Source organism: Pantherophis guttatus, chromosome 1, assembly GCF_059756535.1.
Source record: "Pantherophis guttatus breed Tessera chromosome 1, ASM5975653v1, whole genome shotgun sequence".
Taxonomy (NCBI): domain Eukaryota; kingdom Metazoa; phylum Chordata; class Lepidosauria; order Squamata; family Colubridae; genus Pantherophis; species Pantherophis guttatus.
In genome coordinates, this window is record NC_142063.1 from 117,316,293 (window position 1) to 117,338,727 (window position 22,435).

At 39.3% G+C, this 22,435-nt stretch overlaps 1 protein-coding gene across 5 annotated transcripts in view; it reads left to right on the top strand.

Annotated features, from left to right (window-relative positions):
- Window positions 1-3,451: 3,451 nt before the first annotated feature.
- The window catches only part of AGBL2 (AGBL carboxypeptidase 2), a 36,191-nt gene continuing 17,207 nt past the window's right edge, over window positions 3,452-22,435 (top strand). For 4 of the 5 annotated variants that reach the window (XR_004594174.3, XM_087881608.1, XM_034433814.2 and 1 more), the window contains exons 1-11: window positions 3,457-3,824; window positions 4,242-4,298; window positions 6,314-6,377; window positions 8,664-8,792; window positions 8,909-9,097; window positions 10,414-10,521; window positions 13,388-13,538; window positions 16,735-17,514; window positions 18,930-19,089; window positions 20,664-20,790; window positions 21,729-21,829. Coding sequence is in view for 4 of the 5 variants with exons in the window: in XM_087881608.1 (XP_087737734.1) it covers window positions 4,272-4,298; window positions 6,314-6,377; window positions 8,664-8,792; window positions 8,909-9,097; window positions 10,414-10,521; window positions 13,388-13,538; window positions 16,735-17,514; window positions 18,930-19,089; window positions 20,664-20,790; window positions 21,729-21,829 (1,836 nt within the window). In the remaining variant the exon portion in view is untranslated. Of the gene's footprint in view, window positions 3,825-4,241; window positions 4,299-6,313; window positions 6,378-8,663; window positions 8,793-8,908; window positions 9,098-10,413; window positions 10,522-13,387; window positions 13,539-16,734; window positions 17,515-18,929; window positions 19,090-20,663; window positions 20,791-21,728; window positions 21,830-22,435 lie in introns of all 5 variants that reach the window. The other variant, XM_034433813.3, reaches the window with a different exon arrangement.

Genomic DNA, 22,435 nt, shown 5'->3' on the forward strand with positions numbered 1-22,435 from the left:
TATGTGCTATCAAATCAGTGTTGATACGTAGTCACTCCATGGACAGATTGTTCTCCATGACCATCTGTTCCTAACCTGGCCCAACAGTTCTTTCAATAATAACATCCATTGCCACTATAATTGAGTCCAATCACCTTCCTGTTGATTGTCCTCTTCTTTTTCTTTCATTTTCCCCAGCATTAAGAGCGAAGTCTGCAAAATGTGTTCAAAGTAAGATAATTTGAACAGGTCATTTATGCCTTGAGTTAAAATTCTGGGTTGAAGAGCCATGTGTTTTCTTGGCTGACAATGATATTCTCATGTTTTATGTTTATGTTTTATGTTTTATTAAATTTATATACCGCCCTACTCCCGAAGGACTCAGGGCGGTGAACAGGCACAAAATAAAATACATAAATACAAAAGTTAGAAACATAATTAAAACTAAATTAAATAATTTAGCCCAAGACAATTAAAAAATCCCAATAATTTAAAACAAATTAAAATTCCAATTTAAAAATTTAAAAGAAAGGGGAGAAAATTAGGCCAGTGCGGCTTGCTGGAATAGGAGGGTCTTTAGAGCACGGCGGAAAGTGCGCAGATCCGGGATCCTCCGTATCTCCGGGGGGAGCTCATTCCAGATAGTGGGTGCCCCCACAGAGATGGCCCTCCCCCTGGGGTCCGCCAGTCGACACTGCTTGGCTGACAGCACCCGGAGGAGCCCCTCTGAGAGCGTACCGGCTGGTGGGAGGCTGTTTGTGGTAGTAGGCGGTCCTGTAAATAATCAGGTCCTAAGCCATGGAGCGCTCTAAAAGTGGTGACCAAAACCTTGAAGCGCACCCGGAAGACCACCAGGAGCCAGTGCAGCTCGCGCAGGAGAGGTGTCACACGGGAGCGCCATGTTGCTCCCATAACCACCCGCGTGGCCGCACTCTGCGCCAGTTGGAGCCTCCGGGTGCTCCTCAAGGGGAGCCCCATGTAGAGAGCGTTACAATAGTCCAGGCGGGAGGTGACGAGGGCATGAGTGACTAGGGAGTCCCGATCCAGAAAGGGACGCAACTGGCGAATCAGGCAAACCTGATGAAAAATCCTCCCGGTCATGGCCATCAAGTGCTCTTCTAAAGACAGCCGTGAATCCAAGAGGACACCCAAGTTGCGAGCCCTCTCCGTGGGGGCCAGCGATTCGCCCCCAATAGTCAGCGATGGTGTCAACTGACTATATCGGGACATCGGAAACCACAGCCACTCGGTCTTGGATGGGTTGAGCCTGAGCCTGTTCCTCCCCATCCAGATCCGCACGGCCTCCAGACACCGGGACATCACTTCATGGGCATCGTTGGGGTGGTCCAGGGTGGAGATGTACAGCTGGGTACAGCATGAGTCTTCTCCAATACCAAAGTTCAAAAGTGCCAGTATTGTTTATAATATTCTGCTTCTTCACAGTCTTCCACTTCCATAGAATGTTGCAAAGAATACCATGATTTGCACTACTATGATCTTTGTAAGTAAAGAGACACAAGGACATTTGAATATCTTTTTTCCAGTGCCTTCATGCTGTTAAGTGCTAGTCTTTGGCATACTTCTTGACTGCTAGTAGATCCCAAAAGGCAGAAGAATCCTCAGGTCTTTAGTAGCACATGGATTACTATCCAACCTGAGGGGCCCATCCTCAAGCACTGTAGCATCAATTGTTTCATATGTTCTATCCATCTGTTTTTCTTGGTTAAACAACGGGAGTTTACGGTTCTGCACTATATAAATTGATGCTCTTGCTTTTGTCACTACAGTGATGATCTGCCTCCAGCATCTGCTTGTATTGCTGTTGCCCAATATAGGCAGTGTCTGCTTGCTTGTTTTAGTTGAGCAGCTGCGACCTTCATGCCTTGCATGATCCTGCTGGGATTACATACTTTTGCTACATACCTCTGGCATTCTTTGCTCATCCGTGGCCAGGGGGGCCTTTTATCAGGTTCGCCTGATTCGCTAGTTGCAGCCCTTTCTGGATCGGGACGCCCTGCGCACGGTCACTCATGCCCTTGTTACTTCCCGGTTGGACTATTGTAATGCTCTCTACATGGGGTTCCTCTTGAAGAGCACTCGGAGGCTCCAACTGGTCCAGAATGCGGCCGCGCGGGTGGTTATGGGTGCAACCCGTTGTGCCCATGTGACACCCCTCCTGAGCGAGCTGCACTGGCTCCCAGTGGTCTTCCGGGTGCGATTCAAGGTGTTGGTTACCACCTTTAAAGCGCTCCATGGCATAGGACCCGGGTACTTCCGAGACCGTCTTCTGCCACCAATAGCCTCCCACCGACCATTCCATTCCCACAGAGAGGGTCTCCTCAGGGTGCCATCAGCCAAGTTATGTCGGCTGGCGACACCCAGGGGGAGGGCCTTCTCTGTGGGAGCCCCAGCCCTGTGGAACGAACTGCCCCCGGAAATTCGTAAGATCTCCGACTTCCGGGTGTTTCGCTGCGTATTGAAGACCCTGTTGTTCCACCAGGCCGGACTATCAACACAATAGTTTTAAATTGGGGTATTTAAATTTTTTGGGGTTTTAAATCTGAGCCAATTTATTTAATTATTTTAAATTTTATATTGTTGTTTTGTCTGTGTTTTTAAATAGGCTGTACACCGCCCTGAGTTCTTCGGGAGAAGGGCAGTATAGAAATAAAATTATTATTATTATTATTATTATTATTATTATTATTATTATTATTATTATTATTATTATTATTATTATTATTATTATTATTATTATTATTATTATCCTTCCCAAGAAATCCATTTCTCACCTCCCGCCCTGGTGAAACAGCACAACAGGAGTTAAGAGGAAATGGATAAAACAAGTTGATATGTAAATCACATTATAATAATCTGTTCTTTCCTTTTCTCATTTTACTAGTCCTATTCGTTAAATTTGTATCTTACATTTCCTCCAGAGCTCACATACATAGCGTTTTCACCTTTTAAGTTTTCCCCAGAACAGCAGTCCTTTGAGGTAAATTCAACTGAGTGAGCGATTGGCTCTGAATCATGCATTACATGAAGAGCCAGTGCTGAATTAAGAAGAGGAAAACCTGGGTATTATTGACACATAAACAACTGATTGAGTTGGGCTAGCTCTTTTTATTAAAAGCTACAGTACTTTGATGCAGTTAAGGGCACTGAGCTACTCACTGGGAGATTTTATTTATTTATTTATTGGTTCAATTTATATGTCGCCCTTCTCCAGAGACTCAGGGCGGCTTACAATGCGTTAAGCAATAGCCTTCATACTTTTCATTCAACTCGCTATTTCGCCTGAAAGGGGAACATGGAAACCACATCTCGGTTGGTTGATTGAGACCCACCCCATCACAATATCCCTGTCAATATAAAAAAAAATGTGCCGATTGATATCAATAACGTTTAATATAGACCCGCAAGCACCACTGAAACTAATCTCCGCACCCTTGCTAGACGGCAACAACAGCCACAAAGTCCAAGAAAACTCAAAACCACGTGGCCGCTTCCTCGGGTTTTGTAAAAGCCACTGCGGGCTTTAAGGCGTCGCTGCCAGCCCGCCTCGGCCGACCAATCAACAGCCACCTTTCTCCCCACCCCGCCACCCCCACCCCCGCCTCCCCCCGGGTGCGGCTTGGCGTGACTGGTCGCTAGGATACCAAGTTCTCTTCTGGAGGGAATGAGGGGAACAAGAGAGAAAGGCCGCGGGTGTCACTGTCGGAGATGCCCGAAGGTCCGGAGAGGCGGGCCTGCGTTATTCTGAATGGAGCAAAGCCTTGCGGCGGTTACCCGGAGGACCGGCGGAATATTCCTTCCTCACTCCTGAGACAGTTGCGACTGTTGTACGTTAAGGGCGGGAGCGACTCCCGCTGGAGGGGCTATGGGAAGCAGGGCGCACACACGCCCTTGATCCCCGGAAAGAGCGCGTGTGGTTGTGAGAGTCCGTGTGGTGGTCACAGGGGCGATGGTGCCTGGATCTTGGCAGGAAATATTGTTTTTAAAAGTCTTTTTAAAACACAAAACTTCTTTCTGGCTTCTTCTCCTCCTGCCCTTCCTCCTCCTCCTCCTCCTCCTTCCCCTTCCTCCTTTGTGCTTTGCTTAGTCCTGTCATCTTCACAACTCCACATCACCTCGTGCTTGATATAATTTGTAGTACAGCCAGAGATTTGCAGAATAATCAGTCATTCCTTTTAAGCAAAAAACAAACAAGATCTAAACCTTCAGGTATCTTTCCCCTCCCCCCCCTCTATTCTCTTTAGGTATCATCAGATAACATCACTGCATTCAACATGTGTTCACTAGACCCTGAGATTCAGGTTAGTACAAAATTGAGTTCATATCAGTAGTGGGTTTCAAAAAATTTTTATTAGCGGTTCTGTGGGCGTGGCTTTTTTGGGGGTGACATGGCTTGTTGGGTGTGGCTTGCTGGGCATGGCAGGGGAAGGATACTGTAAAATCTCTATTCCCACCCCACTCCAGTGGAAGGTTACTGCAAAATCCCCATTTCCTCCAGATCAGCTGGGATTTGGGAGGCAGAGAATAGATGGGGGCGGGGCCAGTCAAAATTTTTACTACAGGTTCTCCAAACTACTCAAAATTTCCGCTACCGGTTCTCCAGAACTGGTCAGAACCTGCTGAAACCCAGCTCTGGTTCATATGTTTTAAGAAACTAGGCTTAAAGTCTCTCATTTTTAATTTCTGAGAGTGGTTGTTGGGTGCATGGGTAAAGCAAAAACTGGGTTCTCTGGGAGAGATGGGCAATCTTTTAGATTTTTAAGAGAAATTAGACAACTCATGATCTATTAGATCATGATTTTACAGCTATTTCCTTATCAGATTCCTCGGTGCCTTCAACAATAACAGAGCTTCTAATACTGAAAAATTACTAAAAATTCCGGGAGATATTTGGAGATGCATTTGCCTTGAAAATAGCCCATGCTGAACTGCATAGCACAGTCAAACAGCAGGAGTTGAGCACATGAAATGTTTTATGACATTTATTATGTCATAAAGTGCTTTGTAATATTTTATGTCATAAAATATTTTATAAAATTTGCCAAATTTCAAATCCACTGGAGTCAGGGGTTCCAGATTTTGGACACTTTCTGTAGGTTAGCCCATTTGAGGTATCTCAGTTCAAAAATTGTTGCCCTACAATGCACTGTTTCACCCAGTTAAAGGTTACAAACACAAGAGTTTTAGTAGTATACTGGACAACCTGTGACCCTTTGAGTCATTCTTCTTTCCGCATACAATGTAGGCTTGCACGCTTTCCCCTCCCCTATGATCCTCAGGCGACGGCTGCTGCCTTGGCAGTACTGTCTGCACTTTGCTGGAGGAAGAGGGAACCAAGTGAGTTGCAGACCACAAGGAAAACTGCACCCCTGCTCCCCATTTTGGAATGTCCCCCTTGCCAACCACCAATAGTTCCCAGCCAGCACTACCTCATCAGCCAGCATTCCAAGCACTCTCTTGTCCTTCCTCTCTCCACAGATAATATATGTTTGCTCAATTTCTGCTCCTTTATGACCCTCAGCAGAGTCCCAGTAAAGCAGCTGCCACTGACTCTCCTCCTCCTCCTCTCCTCCCCAGCTCCCTATCACTTTGATTGGGGAGGAGGAATAAAGGGAGCAGCAAACCTCTGCTCCACTATTCAACAATAGTGTCCCCCATCAGGGAGGAAGAGGGCTCATCTGTCAACTACCAGCACTCCCCAATCAGCTCTACCTTACCAGCAAGCATCCCAGTCGCTCCTTCCCCCTTTCCTCACCAGTCATTACCATTAGGAGATTTCAGATTTTGGACTTGGCTCCAAAGCATCCAGTGGACACTTGCCCATCAGGCCTTGCTGCCAGCCCTCAGGGATTAGAGGGAGACAGGAAGGAGGGTGGGAATATGCCTCTCCCATCTTTCCTTGTGCCATGCAACCTACAGGTTTCTAGGAAGTATAGTTGAAGGTGTGATGATGCGAAGTGGCCACAACTTCCCCAAATTTCATTCCCACAAGAGTCATGGGTCCCAGCATTCTGTAAGCCCATTTCAGTTACCTTGCTTCAATAACTGTTGCTCTGTACTTCTCAATTTTGCCCAATTGAAGGCAACAAACAAACAGACACAACAGTATTACGGTAGTAGTATATATATAGATCTGATGAACAGTTATAGTTTGGATTTTGAGTATGACCAGCAAGAAGTCCTTTCAAGAGCATACTTAAAATACAGCATATTCAGGTATTTTTATTTTGGTCTCAGCATTGCTACACTATGATAAACGAGTTTCAAGTATACATGCTGGCTTTTAGAATGATCAGAAATCTAATTGTTTCCACAGCAGTTTAAAGACCCATATGAACAGTTTATATATCATCATCTTCAGTACTATGGTTATTTCAGAGGTAAGGCATCTGTTCTCAATTTGATGTTTCCATTTTTATTGCATCTGTAACATCCTGTAGCAAGAGATACTGCCTTTGTCAAAGGACTAGCTAGGGATTACTTTTCACAGCTTCTTTTTATTGTTTGAACATTACAAAGTCCTTAGTGCTTACTGTTACTTATCTTGCAATAATTGCTTCATTCATATAATTCTCTATGGAGACCAGATGGCATTAAGCACTTTTAGACTTAGATTTCCTATCACAATGGATAACATGAGGCTTGGACTTTCAATTCCTGAACCTCCTTTTTTATGACCGTGGAACCTGCACAGATTCTGAGAATTGACAGCAAATGAAAATATAAGGTAGCAGTAAAAGAAACATATCATAGCTAAAAATCAGTTTGCCCTTGTCCATTGTCCGCAGTCTGTAGGTGAGACAAGTTTAAGTTGTCCTTAGCTGTGCTAATGTTAAAATAATAATTTCCCCTTTATTCTGACACCATCCAAAAACTGTTTCAAGGTGTATAAAATCTATTAAGCTTTGCCACGAATTAACATGGAAAGAGGTCAACTGACTTACAGTAATAGGAGACAGAGTGGAGGCAAGACTTAGATCAGCGATGGGTACAACAAATTTTGGGCTATTGTAGTTTTCTGCCAGTTTGTGGATAGGTGGATAACAATTTAGGGGATAGCTTCTAATATGAAAAAAATGTCTTTTAGTCAAAAAAGCTGTTGTACTTATAATGAGGAAATATTGAAAAAATAACACTTAATGGTTAAAGGATTAAAATTTGCAGAGTTGTAGTCCGGTTTTAGGATTATATGAGTTTCTGTCTTTCAGCTCTAAGAAGAAGACACTGGAAAACCACTTCTGAAAATGTTGTGGAGAAAACTGCCTGGACTTGTCCAAGCAGTTGCTAAAAGTCAAGATTGACTTATAGGAACACACAGATACTACACAATATAAGACACTGTTCTTTTACTTCTGTCTCTGTCCTAATCATCTGAAACAGATAATCCTTCCTCAATGGAGTTTAGGGACATGTGGGGAATAATGGACTTTTTATTCTCCCTTGACTATCCACTGATGATACCAGTGGAATTTAATAGAACATAGTTGATATTTGATATCAAAAGAGTTCTTGCATTTTTTCTAATATAAAAGATTGAAATTGATGATTAAACTCCTTTTTCGGTTTCAGTCCTCATCTGCCAAAAAACAAAATAGGTTAGAAATGTTCATCCTTACTTACTGTGATGGCACCACATTAGCAAACCTTCAGTGACCATTGGAAGCCAGCTGTCGATGGAGATTCTCAATCATCCAGGTCATAGTTGTCCCAAAGGTGCCTTTCAAAAAGCAGTTGGACAATCTTCAAGGAAAAAACAAAGAAAGTCCAGTTGCCTTTTGAAAAGCACCTTTGGGACTTGAAGGCCAACATTGTTTTTGTTTTTTTTAGTGCACCCTTCAGCTGAAAAAATTGCTCACTCTTGAAATTGATAATGCATATCACATTAGGCAGCAATTGAAACTGGTCTATGTACAGTATATACCAATTTCAAGGATTGGCAGCTTGCTATCATATAAATGATTTTGGACTATAGTATCACCTACCTGAAACAAACAGACTTCTGGGAATCTGGGATTCCCAAATCCTCCAGAATAGATTAGAGAAATACTTATTTATTTTAGGAAATTATATTGTCGCCTAGTCACACATGGCGATTCTAGGTGGCTTACAGGAATATAAAAACCTCATAAAACAATAAAACTAATAAAAGAGAATAATCACATAATAAAATAATATAATAATATAATAACCCAACCCCCCCCCCCCCGGCGACAACACATCACACAAGCCTTTTAATGGGCTCTATCCTGCTCTGCGTTCCCCAAGCCTGCTGGCAGAACTAGGTCTTCAACGCCTTCCGGAAGAGTGTTAGAGTAGGGGCCATTCTAATCTCTGGGGGAATGATATTCCAGAGAGAGGGAGCCACCATGGAGGGGGCCCTTCTGGGTCCCACCAGGTGTATCTCCCTCAGGGGTGGGACCCACAGCGTTCCTTGCCTCCCCGCTCTGGTGGGTAGATGTATGAGGGTAGAGTGGTGCAAGGCAATGTGGAATCTGCAGACAGTTGCAGTTGAATATAACACATTGGCAACTGTTCCTATGAGCCTGGCATATATATATATGGTTTTAGTAATACAGCATAATTTCTCAATGTATTCGCTTGTAATTTTAAGATTAATTATAAATAACTAACTCCACAAAATAATATTACAAAATTTTACTTCTTAGATGAGGAAAATTTCCCTCACAAATTTAGTTTTCCTTTTGAAAGCTGGGAGAGCTCATGCCATTTATTGACAGCAGGCAACTTCTGCAAAAAAGATAGAGAAGAACATGATTCAGACAAGACCCTACTCTGTAAGTAAATTGAATTATTAATCTGTTGTGCATTAAATATTGAAAATGAAATAAAATCTTCACTGTCTGCCTGAAAAGAAAATAGTAGCATATTGTATATGTTTTTTCTTTGGCAGGTTCATTGGTCATGGAAACTGCACTTCTTAAAAGTAAACAGCGCATGCTTGATCAATTAGAAAGCCCTAGTATCTTGCGCTTACGGGAACCTCGGAATCTTTTTTCTCTTCCTAGAGGTAGAAATTCAAAATTGACCCCACTCTGGCCAATCGAATGTGAAGTAATTGAGGATCATATCTATCACACTGGTAACCTGAATCTTATATTGGGAATAATGTATTTGTTGTAATGTAATGTATTTACTGTACAAATAGAATTTTGCTCATATGACTGCAAATCATTCCAGAAATAACCCTATACATTTAAGAGAAAAAAAGGATATGGGAATTGCCAAGCTGGGTCAGACCAAGGTCTTTCTAAGTCCAGTATCTCACAATGGTCAACTGGATGTTTCAGGAAATCAAAGTAGGAGATACAGACCCTCTCCCACCATTGTTCCCCTATAGCTAGTACTTAGAGCCATGCTACTCACAACCTGGAGGTATTCGAGGTTGAATATTGATTATTATGTCTTGAGTAATGAATTTTAGAATTTAATGTGCTATGTGAGGAAGTGTTTTCTGTTTGTAACCAAATACATAAGAGAACAGGTCCACTTTTTCTATGACTGCTAAGTCAACAACTTTTGATGATAAATTGTTTTTTAAAAATCCAAATATATACTATCAACAGAGTCAGATCCAACAGAGTCAGATCCAGCCAGATGCCACATTGACAATCACTTTTATTCAAATGCCTGATGAAAATTTCAAAGAACTTAAGAAGGATAGCAAAATAAGAATAACTCTTTGGAAATAATGCTGAATTTCTTTTTGCAAGGCTTGTTTCTTTATGCTTAATTAGCTTTTTAAATAGGTATTTGTATTTTGCCCAATTTTATGACCTTTCTTGCCACAGTTGTTAAGTGAATTACTGCAGTTGTCAAGTTATTATTAACATGGTTGTTAAGTGAATCTGGCTTCCCCATTGACTTTGCTTGTCAGAAGGTTGCAAAAGATGATCGCATACAGCAGGTCACTGCAACCGTCATAATTATGAGTCAGTTGCCAGGCATCGTGACTTTGATCACATGATTATGGGAATGTTTCTACATTTGTAAGTGTGAAAAATGGTCATAAGTCACTTTTTTTCAGTGCCGTTGTAACTTTGAATAGTCACTAAACAAACTGTTATCAGTTGAGAACTATCTGTATTATTTTATACCTTTTTAGATTTTTAAAATACCTAGTTGGTGACAAAATGGTTCAATAGGTACATAAATATTTTACTCTATTTAGGTAGTTGGCTCAGAATGTTCATTGATGTTCATTGAAAGAAGAATATACTGTATATATATATTAAAATGTGTTCTGCATGCTGGCATATCATACTGTGAATGGAACTGAGAGGAAACTCAAATTGGAAGAAGGAGTCAACCAGAATAAATAGGAAGTATTTAATTTTTAAATTAGGAATTCAAAATCACAATGAAATAAGTATGTGCCATTATTTGCTTCTTTATTAGAATGGGTTCCTCCCGAACCGGAACCTTTTTATCAGCCAACTGGAAATGAATTTGCACCGGAAATAGTTGGAGAGAGTTCTGGAACCATTGTCTATTTCATAGAACCAGGTATTGGTATACATGGGGTGATAGTACATTGCTAAAAAGATGCCTTAATATAGGGAGTCAGTGGCTGAGAACAGTGCAGGCTATCTACTGTAAAGGTTAAAAAATATCTTAATTTTGAAATCATCCATGTACATCTTTCTGAGGGTATATATACATCTACAAACATTAGATTTGCATATTTTAGAGTCTAACTGCTTGGTAGTTCAGTATAATCAATTACAATTTATTAATTATTGAATTGATTTTTAATGATTTGCTGCAAGTTCATGTACCGTATTTTCCGGTGTATAAGACGACTGGGCGTATAAGACGACCCCCAACTTTTCCTGTTAAAATATAGGGTTTGGGCTATACTTGCCATATAAGACTATCCCTCTTCCAACGCACACCAAATAAAAATTAAAAAACATCAACTGGCTCACCTACAATGTAAAAGCAGCTGTGCTAGACCCAAAATGGCCCCTGTAACAAGCAGGAACCTCACACAGCCACAAAAAGCCCCCCCAAAAAACTTTCACACTCTAAACACACACAACACAACACAACTGGCTCACCCACAATGTAAAAGCAGCTGTGCTAGACCCAAAATGGCCCCTGCAACAAGCAGGAACCTCACACAGCCACAAAAAGTCCAAAAAACCAACTTTCACACTTTACACACACAAAATTCCACATACAGCTTTGTGAGATTTTGTGTGTTTGTGTAGTTGGAGTGAAACACTACAGAAACACACTAAATCTCAGAAAGCTGCACAAATATTGTTTTATTTTATTTTATTTTTATTTTTATATGAAAGCTAAATTTAAAACTTCCTAAACTTTAAATGGCTAGGTCTAAAAAAGAACAACTAAAAAAACCCCAATTGACTATTTTTTTTAAAGCTCCCAAAGGGGAAAAAAACTTACCCAATAGAACAGGGGTCTCCAACCTTGGCAACTTTAAGACTTGTAGACTTCAACTCCCAGAATTCCTCAGCCAGCTTTGTTTTGCTGGCTGAGGAATTCTGGGAGTTTAAGTCCACAACTAACTCCTTGCTTGATTGCAGGCAGGGAGTTGCTTGCTTGCCTGAATAGATTCAGGCAAGCAAAGCAAGGCAAGCGTTGCGACTAGCAGCTGAGGTAAGCAAGCTGGAGGGGGAAAACTTTTTCCCTTTTACGTGGTTTCTGGCGATCCCAACTGAGTTGCAGGGAACTCAGCTGGGATCGTCAGAGCTGGGATCCTCAGAGTAAAAGGGAAAAAACTTTTTCCCTTTTACGTGGTTTCTGGCGATCCCAGCTGAGTTGCAGAGAACTCAGCTGGGATCGTCAGAGCTGGGATCCTCAGAGTAAAAAGTAAAAAACTTTTTTTCCTTTTACGTGATTTCTGGCGATCCCAGCTGAGTTGCAGGGAACTCAGCTGGGATCGTCAGAGCTGGGATCCTCAGAGTAAAAGGGAAAAAACTTTTTCCCTTTTACGTGGTTTCTGGCGATCCCAACTGAGTTGCAGGGAACTCAGCTGGGATCGTCAGAGCTGGAATCCTCAGAGTAAAAGGGAAAAAACTTTTTCCCTTTTACGTGGTTTCTGGCGATCCCAGCTGAGTTGCAGAGAACTCAGCTGGGATCGTCAGAGCTGGGATCCTCAGAGTAAAAGGGAAAAAACTTTTTCCCTTTTACGTGATTTCTGGCGATCCCAGCTGAGTTGCAGGGAACTCAGCTGGGATCATCAGAGCTGGGATCGCCAGAGCCATTTAAGGCTCGTCAGAGCCTTTCGGGCTGGTCTGCCTGGTTACAGGAGAACTACACCCGGCGTATAAGACGACCCCCGACTTTTGAGAAGATTTTCATGTGTTTAAAAGTCGTCTTATACGCCGGAAAATACGGTACATTTTGACATATACATGACTTTGTTCACCTGTAAACAAATCAGTTATATAAGCCTACATTAAATTGAGAGCATAAATAATCTATGTCTTATTTTTTATGTATTGTAATATTTTAAAAATTATTGTATTTTGGCTTTTCCATAGTGGTTCTCAGCTTCACAACATCCAGTATAATACATACTTATAAGTCAAATAATGTATCAGATAAAAATTATGCTCTGTATTCATTGGTCTCTCCTATCCTTAAGAAAGATTAGCTTCCTTTATTTTTAAAAATACCATATACAGATACTTTAAATGCATTTTATTAGTCCTAACAAAAGAATAAATGGAGAAACTGGCAATCAGAGAGAATGATGGAAAACTAAGAGAATTCAACAGAATTCAATGAATTTGTTGATAAAATCAAAAGAGAAACTTGCAAATGGAGAATTAGAAAATAAAGACAAGAGTCAGCTGTGAATTAAAATACAGAAGAGAAAGAAAGTAGTGTAGGTAACAGACCATGGGGAGAAAGGAAAAAATGGGTTGAGTGAGACTTAGACTGCTTGAATTTAACTCCCTGCCGTATCTCAGGTTCTTTACTAAAGATGCCAAAGTACTTATTTCAAAAAAGAGCATAAGGTAGAAAACTATAATAAAAATGTTTGTTGAAGGCAGAGTTATGCAGTTTTTCAACTATTCTGCTGCTCCACCATAGCCTCTATAACATTGAGGATTGTTATACATATTGCCTTGCATGTATTATCTAATTTAGTTCTTACTTATCATTGAGGAAAGTTAGAGAAGTACTGTACAATATTTTTAATTTTGCCCAGTTTTTAGAAAGTAACAAAACAAATCAAATTACTTATCTGTAGTCAATTTTAATTGCTATTTATCCATGGGAGATTCGTATTTGTCAGTAATTTTAACAACGGATTTTGCAGAGTTAGTACACAGATCTAGTTTCTGAGACCAAGATCTACGATGCCTCGTTGACAGGCATTTCTCTTCTTCTGCAGCAATTACAGGTACCTATTTTATCGCTTCACGAGTTGGAGGATCAAGGCAACCTATCAAGTCAGCTGCCGTCAGCTTAAAAGATCCAGAAGACACCGTACTGTTATTTGAATCACGCTTTGAAAGTGGGAATCTCCAGAAAGCAGTCAGGGTGTGAGTAAGAAGTGTTGGGAATCATATAGGGCAGGAAACTATCTGGGACCAGGAAAGGAGAACATTTTTTTTAAGCGAAGGGCTAGGATAATCAGTTGATGGACATTTATTATGCTATTGCATGAACATTCACAGTGCTACTGGTAAGATTTATTACAAATCCAGTGCTTGTAAGAGATGCCTCAGATTTCAGATGTATGTTATTTTATCATCAGTTTTAATGTCCCAAAGGTGCTTTTTTTTTAGGAGGCAACTGGACTTCCTTGGTTTTTCTTTGAAGACATTTCTCATCCAAGAAGCTTCTTCAGCTATGACAGGATAGTGGGGAATGGAAATTAGAGCTGAAGAAGCTTCCTGTCAGAGCTAAAGAAGCTTCTTGGATGAGAAGCGAAACGTCTTCAAAGAAAAAATGAGGAAGTCCAGTTGCCTCCTGAAAAAAAGCACTTTTGGAACAACCATGACCTGGTTGACTGAGAATCTCTACAGACCATCAGTTTTAATGTAAGTTGCTATACAGGTGGTCCTCGACTTACAACTACAGTTGAGCCCAAAATTTCTGGGCTAAGCAAGGCAGTTGTTAAGGGGGGGTTGCCATATTTTTATAATCTTTTTTTGCCACAGTTGTTAAGCAAACCACTGCAGTTGTTGCGTGAATCGTGCAGTTGTTAAGCAAATGTAGCTTCTCTCTTTGACTTTGCTTGTCAGGAGCCAGCTGGCAAGGTTACAAATGGTGATCGCATGACCCTGGGACAGTGTAACTGTCGTAAATGCATGCCAGTTTCCAAGTGCCCAAATTTTGATCATCTGCCCATGGGGAAGCTGCAACAGTTATAAATGTGAAAAATGGTCCTAAGTCACTTTTTGCAATGCCATTGCAACTTTAAACAGTAACTAAACAAATGGTTGTAAGGATTACCTGAATAATAAATTATTCCAGTTATTTTAATTTACGTAATTCTCTGCATAAATGTAAAACACCTGATTAACTCTTTGTAACACTTTAAAACAATTCTTACAGCCTCTTAAAAGCTAAATATGTTGCTAGTGAAATGTTTATCATGAAGTAATCTTGTTTCTCAACTCATTTTCCATTTACCAACCTTTCTGTGTTTTCTATTAAAACATCTATTAAAGAGGGAAAGGTGAACAAACTGCATAGTGAACAAGCTGCATAATAATATGTTTGATCGATTGTATTTGGAGCTTATCTAGTCTGAATCATCTTAACTTTTTATGACACAACATGCTCCTTAAGGTTCACAATATTCCTTGTTTTGCAAATTTTGCCAGTCCTGTAGAATGTTCTTTAGTATATACATTATTTAAAATCTTATTCCCAGCATCTGTAAAAAAAATTACTTGTCTGCTGAGTTCCATCATTTTTACCAAATGCTGGAGGGGGGCGGGGGGAAGAGGCTAAACGTTTATATGCAAATGTATCTGGAACTAAAAACAGTATGATTTATTACGCCTTTCATAAATAGTTCAAAGGAAACTAACATCTTGGGCAAATAGTGCTTTACTTAAGCAGTTACTTTAGCAAGGTTTTTAGTTCTCCAGAACTCTTAAGCACTCTGTATATATTAAGCAAACTAACAAAGGAAATGAGAAGAAGAGTGAGAGATGAGACTTTGCTGAAAGTATCTTAGATGCAGGCCTCCAATACTAGGGCACTGGAGCCTCAGCAGTTTTGAGTTCCAGTTGCTATTACTAAGTGCCAGGTTGGCCCGTCATAAGGCTTCCCTCATCCAGAATCTTATCACAGAAAAGAGAGCTGACCTAGCATATAGCACTGAGATTTGGAGAGGCCTATGGAGGCATTATTCTCTCATGTCTCCAAATTATCCATGCTTTCAGGAAAGAAAGACAAAGGTTTTAGAATGTTGTCTCTGGAAATTCTCAGACATCCGGGTCATAGTTGTCTCAAAGGTGCTTTTTCAAAAGGCAACTGGACTGTTTTTTTGGGGGGGGGGGGTTTGAGGAAGACGTTTCACTTCTCATCCAAGAAGCTTCATTGGTTCTGGCAGGATGGTGGGGGTGATGGAAGGATTAGTTCTGATAGGATGAGGGGAGGTAATTGTATTTCTTTGTAGTCATCTGGTGTTAGTACTCTCCCTGAGAGCTCTTGAGGCCACTTGGTGATTTATCTGCGACCTCAAGGACATCTGTATCAGAGTGCAAAAGAAAAAAAAACAAACCACCAGTCTAGTTGCCTTTTGAAAAAGCACCTTCGAGTTTTTGGAATGGTCTTTTCACTCCCCAGAACTCATTTATTGAAAGTCCATGGGAAAATCTTAAATATGCAGGGCATGCAAGGAGACCTGAGACTATTAGAAGAGATCTGCAAGGAAGAGTGGGGAGAAATCCGACAGTGAGACAAAATTCTTATCTAGCTATGGAAAGCTTTTTGAAGTTGTTCCTTCTGCCAAAGGTGATATAAAATATTGACCAACTTTCTTCACCTGCCGTATTCACTCTTTATTTGTAAACAATTGCACATAAGTATTAAGTAGTCAACTTTGCAGAAGATGTAGAGGTTTTGTCAGCATCCATTCACTTCAGGGTTTATTTGAATTCACAGTTTAACTAGTAGTTCTTAAACTTTGTTTGCAACTGTATATAGGTGACACATAAGTGGCATTTTCACATTTGGCATTCCAAAAATACACTGCTTTCCCTGTTAGATTTTTAGGGAAACTATTAGTACCATATGATCCTTGAAGAGAGCCACTTAGCTGTCTTTGTTACATCTTAGCCCTGTTCTAAGAATGTTCTCCTTACTTACTTATTTCCCACCTTTCATTTAACTCATCCCCTTCCTTGCAGAATGGGAGAAAATAAAAATGAATATTTGCTAAGATTTCTAAGCCACCTTACTTTCCATATGAAGCACATCAGCTAAATACCACAGACCAGCAAGACTTAAGGCGTTCATCTCTTAAAACTCCCATTTCCCCAAAATGGTATCTGGCCAAGGCCACATATGCCACACAAATAACAAATTATATGCCACATTAACATGTTGATGGAAAGTGTGTATCCTTGAACTCTCTAATCACAGAGAAGAAGACCATAATAAAATGAATTTATTTAATCTTTAAATAAGACTATAGGACATGTTATTATGTAGTTCTTCCTAGAGGAAGAGGCTGCTGCTGTCCTTTAATGCATCTTTGTTCTCTGTGTTTCATTTCAGAGGCGAATATGAATATGAACTCACTCTGCGGACGGATCTTTATACCAGCAAGCATACCCAGTGGTACTACTTCAGAGTACAAAATACTAGAAAAGATGTCAAGTACCGCTTCACAATTGTTAATCTGATGAAAGCCAAAAGCCTCTACAATATGGGGATGAAGCCTCTCATGTATTCTCAGAAGGATGCTGAGTCTCAGGGTATTGGCTGGAGGAGGGTGGGGAATGATATCAAGTATTATAAATACAACACAGAAGAAGGTCAAACCCTCTATTGCCTCACATGGACAGTGTGCTTTCCTAACAGCTATGACACATGTTACTTTGCTCAATTCTATCCATATACCTATTCAGACCTACAAAATTATCTTTTGACTTTGGTAGGGAATCCACTCTATTCTCAGTATTGCAAACTCCGCCCTCTGTGCAGCAGTCTAGCTGGAAACATAGTATACCTTCTCACTATTACCAATCCATCCAAAGGTGCCATTGCTGCAGCAGCAAAAAAAGCGATTGTACTAAGTGCCAGAGTCCATCCTGGGGAAACAAATAGTTCGTGGGTGATGAGAGGTTTTTTAGATTTTATCGTGAGTGATGCTCCTGATGCTCATCTCCTTCGAGATCTCTTCATATTTAAAGTTGTGCCCATGCTGAACCCAGATGGAGTTATTGTGGGGAACTATCGCTGTTCGTTGGCAGGAAGAGACTTGAACAGAAACTATAGGACAGAACTAAAGGAATCTTTCCCCTGCATTTGGTATACTCGGGCCATGATCAAGAGGTAAGTGACAGAGATTTATATGAAATTTCTAAAGGCAGCATACATTAAGAACTCTGTGTGTGTGTGTGTGTGTATGCGCGCGCATATATACAGAGTCACTGCATGTGAGTCGAGCAGCTATACAAATTTCTTTAATGATGTTAGTCCATCGTGTTCGAAGAGGACCTTGACATCTAACGGGTTAAGGCAGGGGTGGTTTTCTACTTACCTTTACTACCGGTTCGCAACAGGATCGCGTGTGCACACTTGCTTCGCTCATGCTGTTTTAACTGTTACTTCCTGGATATCATACATATTTTTCAAGAAGCAGGTAAAATGATCTAATACACCCATGATTTTTAAGGGCTATCCCGTGTTTGATCAGTTTTGACAAAAGTGCCAGAGAATCAGTGTTGTTGTTTTTTCCTTTTATTTCTTGTTTCTAAAATTCTTGTGCTTTCATTTTCTTATTTTTTATTTATTTATTTTTATAAATAACTCAAGGCAGTGAGCATATTCAACACAACTCCCTCCTCCTATTTTCGTCACAACAACCCTGTGAAATGAGTTGGCCCAAGATCACCCAGTCAGTTTTCATGGCTAAGGCGGGACTAAAACACTTGGTCTCCTACTTTCTAGCCTAATGCTTTAACCATTAGGCCAAACTGCCTTTTTTTCTGCCAGAAGTGTACTGGATTACAGCTATTCTGCCAGTTTTAGTAGGAAAACAAGAATCAACCAGTTATTTATTTATTTTTATTTATTTTATTCAATTTGTATACCGCCCTTCTCCTAGTGGACTCAGGGCGGTGCACAGCCAGAACTAAAACACATAACAATACAAAATTTAAAATTATTAAAAGAATTATATACTTTGGCCCGAATTTAAAACAATTCGAATTAAAACCCATTAACAGATTAAAAGCTAAACAATTAAAAAACAAAAAAAGGGGGCGGGGTTCACGCCAGCCCTGCTTGATGGAAAAGAAAAGTTTTCAGGGCACGGCGAAAGACCCAGAGATCTGATATCCTTCTTATCTCCGGGGGCAAATCGTTCCAGAGGGCGGGAGCTGCCACAGAGAAGGCCATCCCCCCGGGGGTTGCCAGCCGACATTGCCTGGCTGATGGCACCCTGAGGAGTCCCTCTCTGTGGGAGCGTGCTGGTTATTTATTTTATAATGTATATTATGTAAATAATATACATAATAAATAATGTAAAAATAATTTACATTATTTACTTTAAATAAGTACTAAATCTAGCTAAAGATGCATCAGGCAGGAATTTTCAAATTCCTAATTGTTTGATACTGCCATACAAGTGGGGGGAAAACAATATTATATGGTTGTTTACATGTTTATCTGTATAAAATCAGACATTCAAAGGTTTCCTTGGATCTCACTTTCTTTATCTGTGTCTTATGTCCCTTTTCTGAAAGAGTCCTTGAGGAACGTGAAGTTCTGCTCTATTGTGATATCCATGGGCATAGTCGAAAGAACAATATCTTCATGTATGGCTGTAACAATAAATATGCACAAAATGGGTTACTTCATGAGCGAATCTTTCCTCTTATGATGAGCAAGAATATTCCTGATAAGGTGAGGCCTGAATGTATTCTATATGCAGATTCTAATTCAGTATATAAATTCTCTAAATTTCACAGATACCATTTTATTCAGACTTCTTTTCATTATTGGAATTATTTTTTTTAAAAAAAAAACCTGATTACAATGGCAAAATTTTTCCTCCCTTAAATAAACTACATATTCTGACTTGTACCATTTTTAGTTAATGGATGTAGAAGCATTTTCTTTTAATTTGGTGGTGAAATGTGAGGTAATTTGGAACAGAAATTTATGAAATTTATATATTTTTTCAATCCTCTTGAACTATGACATTGATTTTTCTTACGTTTTACAATTATAGCAAATTATTCAGTATAAGCAGATAACAAAAAATTAATACAAACTCATAAAAATAAATCTTTTTTATTTTCAAGAAACCAGGTAAATTAATGCAGCTCCTAAAAATCAAATTAAAATTATACCTCTAATTTTAAACAGAAAAAAAAAATGTAAAAACACAGAAAATGCTTTTGAAGCAGTTATCTGTTCATTATATGTTCCTCTATGATTTATATATATATAACTATATATTAGTTATATATATATAAACTATATATATATATTAACTATACACACACACACACATATATATATACATACACATACATACATACATATATATATATACACACACACAAACGTGTATATATATATATATATATATATATATATATATATATATATATATATATATGTATATGTATATATACATTGTCTTTTTTATCGTAAGATGGAATTAATTGGATACAGTTTGGAAAATGTTTGTCGGCCTAAATAATGACTGGAAAACAATTGTAGCTGAAGATTAGGCAAAATCCAAGCATAAGGTGGTGGGGGAGGGAAATGTGCACTTTATCAGAAGCAGGAGAATGAGGTGCTAACAGCTCAGAATGCAACATTACTTAAAAGCCATGTGTAAATTATTGGTTGTAAAAAAAATTTTTCAAAAAGATCCTATAGCTATATGCCCACTTCCAAATTGCATGTAGCCAATCAGAAGAACATAACAAATAATATTCTGAAACACTCATTTGCTACCTCAGACTTTCTATCTAGAATTGTATTTTATTTTAGATTAAGCTTATCCAAGCAATTCACAAGATGGTTTAACATTCGATGCCAACAATCCCTAGAAGATACACAGTTTTTAATCTGAGAGATAAATGGTTTTTATTATTAATTTTTATGTCACTTTTTATATATTCACAGTGGTGAATATACCCAATACTCTTGTCTCCTATTTTCCCCAACCCAATAACCTATGAGGTGGGTTGGGCAGAGAGAGAGCGACTGTCCCAAAGTCAATCCAGACAACTTTCATTCCTGAGACAGACCTAAAACTCACTTTCTCCTGGTTTCTAGGTCAGCACGTTCACCAATACACCAAACTGGCTCTCAATCAACTGCATTCTAGAGGTTTTTTTTTTTTAATGCATCTAATGAACTACTGAGGGTTAGTTAGTTATTTGGCCTGATCCAACAATGCTTTAATAAATAAATATCTCTAATAATATAATAATTCTAATTTGGACAATTTGGATGTTCAGTTTTGTTTCAACAGCTGTAAATTTCAAGTTCAGAAGTGTAAAGAAGGAACTGGACGAGTTGTGATGTGGAGAATGGGAATACTAAACAGTTATACTATGGAATCTACATTTAGTGGATCAACACTTGGTGACTGTACACTTTTTTTCTATTCAAGGCAGTACATTATATATGTTAAAAATGGCTAGGTTCAGATAGTAGGAGAACAACCAAGCTCGGAGAGCACCAAGGGTCCCATAGTTCAACTCAGAACTACATGTATTGTCTTGTTTTTAATGGTCTGGCAGTTTTTAATTGGTCTTTGTTTAGCAGCTGTGCGCTCAGCCTACAGGATGGGAGGATTTGCCCCTTAGGCCTATATTTAAATTCATAGCTATCCCAGCCTTATTTCATTACTTGGGCTGATTGCTTCATGTTGTGCGAAAATAAAGGTATCTCCTTGTGAAACAGAGACTGTATGGTAAGAGTATTTAAAATTAAATACAGTAAAGCGAGCAGCACTGGAAAAAGAAGAATCAAGCTTACTGGCTATGAAATCCTAACATCATCAAGGTGTTTTAGCATTCTGTCAAAGTCAATAGACTTTGGAAGCATTAGCAGCATGAGTGAGGTCATCTAAAACTATCTCCTTTTGAATTTTTAAGGAGCTAAGGAAAGTGTGGGAGGAAGATCTTAGCTAATTCTGATTAGCTTTCTGATTAATTCTGACTAACCCTGATTGTAGACAGCATGGAAAAGAATATGACATAATTGTAGACAGCAAGAGATCAGAAAAACAATACAACTAGAAGAGTAAATTCTCACTCTACAGGAGCATTAAGCAAAAGAGGAAGGAGCAAAAGAAAGAAAAAAGATTAAATTGGATGCTCTGTCCTTTATTGAATAATAATAGGTACAATGGACTCTGATGGCAAAAGAAAAGACCGCACAAAGAATGCTGGTTAAGTAATAAATTATACAATATGATGAATAAAGGAAAGACTTTCAGAATTTTTTCTCTTGATTGCATATCAAGGTATTTACTGTACTAAAGACTAAAGAGCCACATGTTTATTTGTCTTTCTTAGGTGCTAAAAGTAACTGTCATTTTACTTTTGAGGATCTCAAATCTTTAGGTTATCATGTCTGTGATACTTTATTGGACTTTTGTGATCCAGACCGCTCCAAGGTGAGAACTTCCTGTTGTAGCTTAACAGAACTAGAAGATATTGTTGGATTGGTCAATGTCTTTAAATAGCAATAGTACATAGATTTACATATCGCTGTTTAGTGTTTTATATCACTTTCTGAATAGTTTACAAATACCAGCATATTGCTCCCAACAAGCTCAGTCCTCATTTTACTGACCTCAGAAGGATGGAAGGCTGAGTCAATCTTGAGCTGGTCAGGATTGAACTCCTGGCAGTGGGCAGTCAGAATCAGCCTCAATTCTGCATTCTAGCCATTGCGTCACCATTGCTCCCATATTTCTGAGGCCATTGTTTAATGCTTTAATGTTGCCATTTCTCACATTTTGAAAATATGTAGTTTGGAAATAGCCATAGTCCATGCAATTCAAATCCAAAATGTCCAAATACCAATAGAAGACATGTATGTAGCCCACTCCTCTACAATGTATTCCTTTTCTTTGTGAGTCTGAAATGTATAAGAAATAATAAACAAAACTTCAACCAAGTAGCAGATACTAATTTTTCAGAATACATATGAACTTTGTTAACTAGAAACTTGTTGACTTGTCTGACTACAGTTGCCCCACAGGTTATGAACATATGAA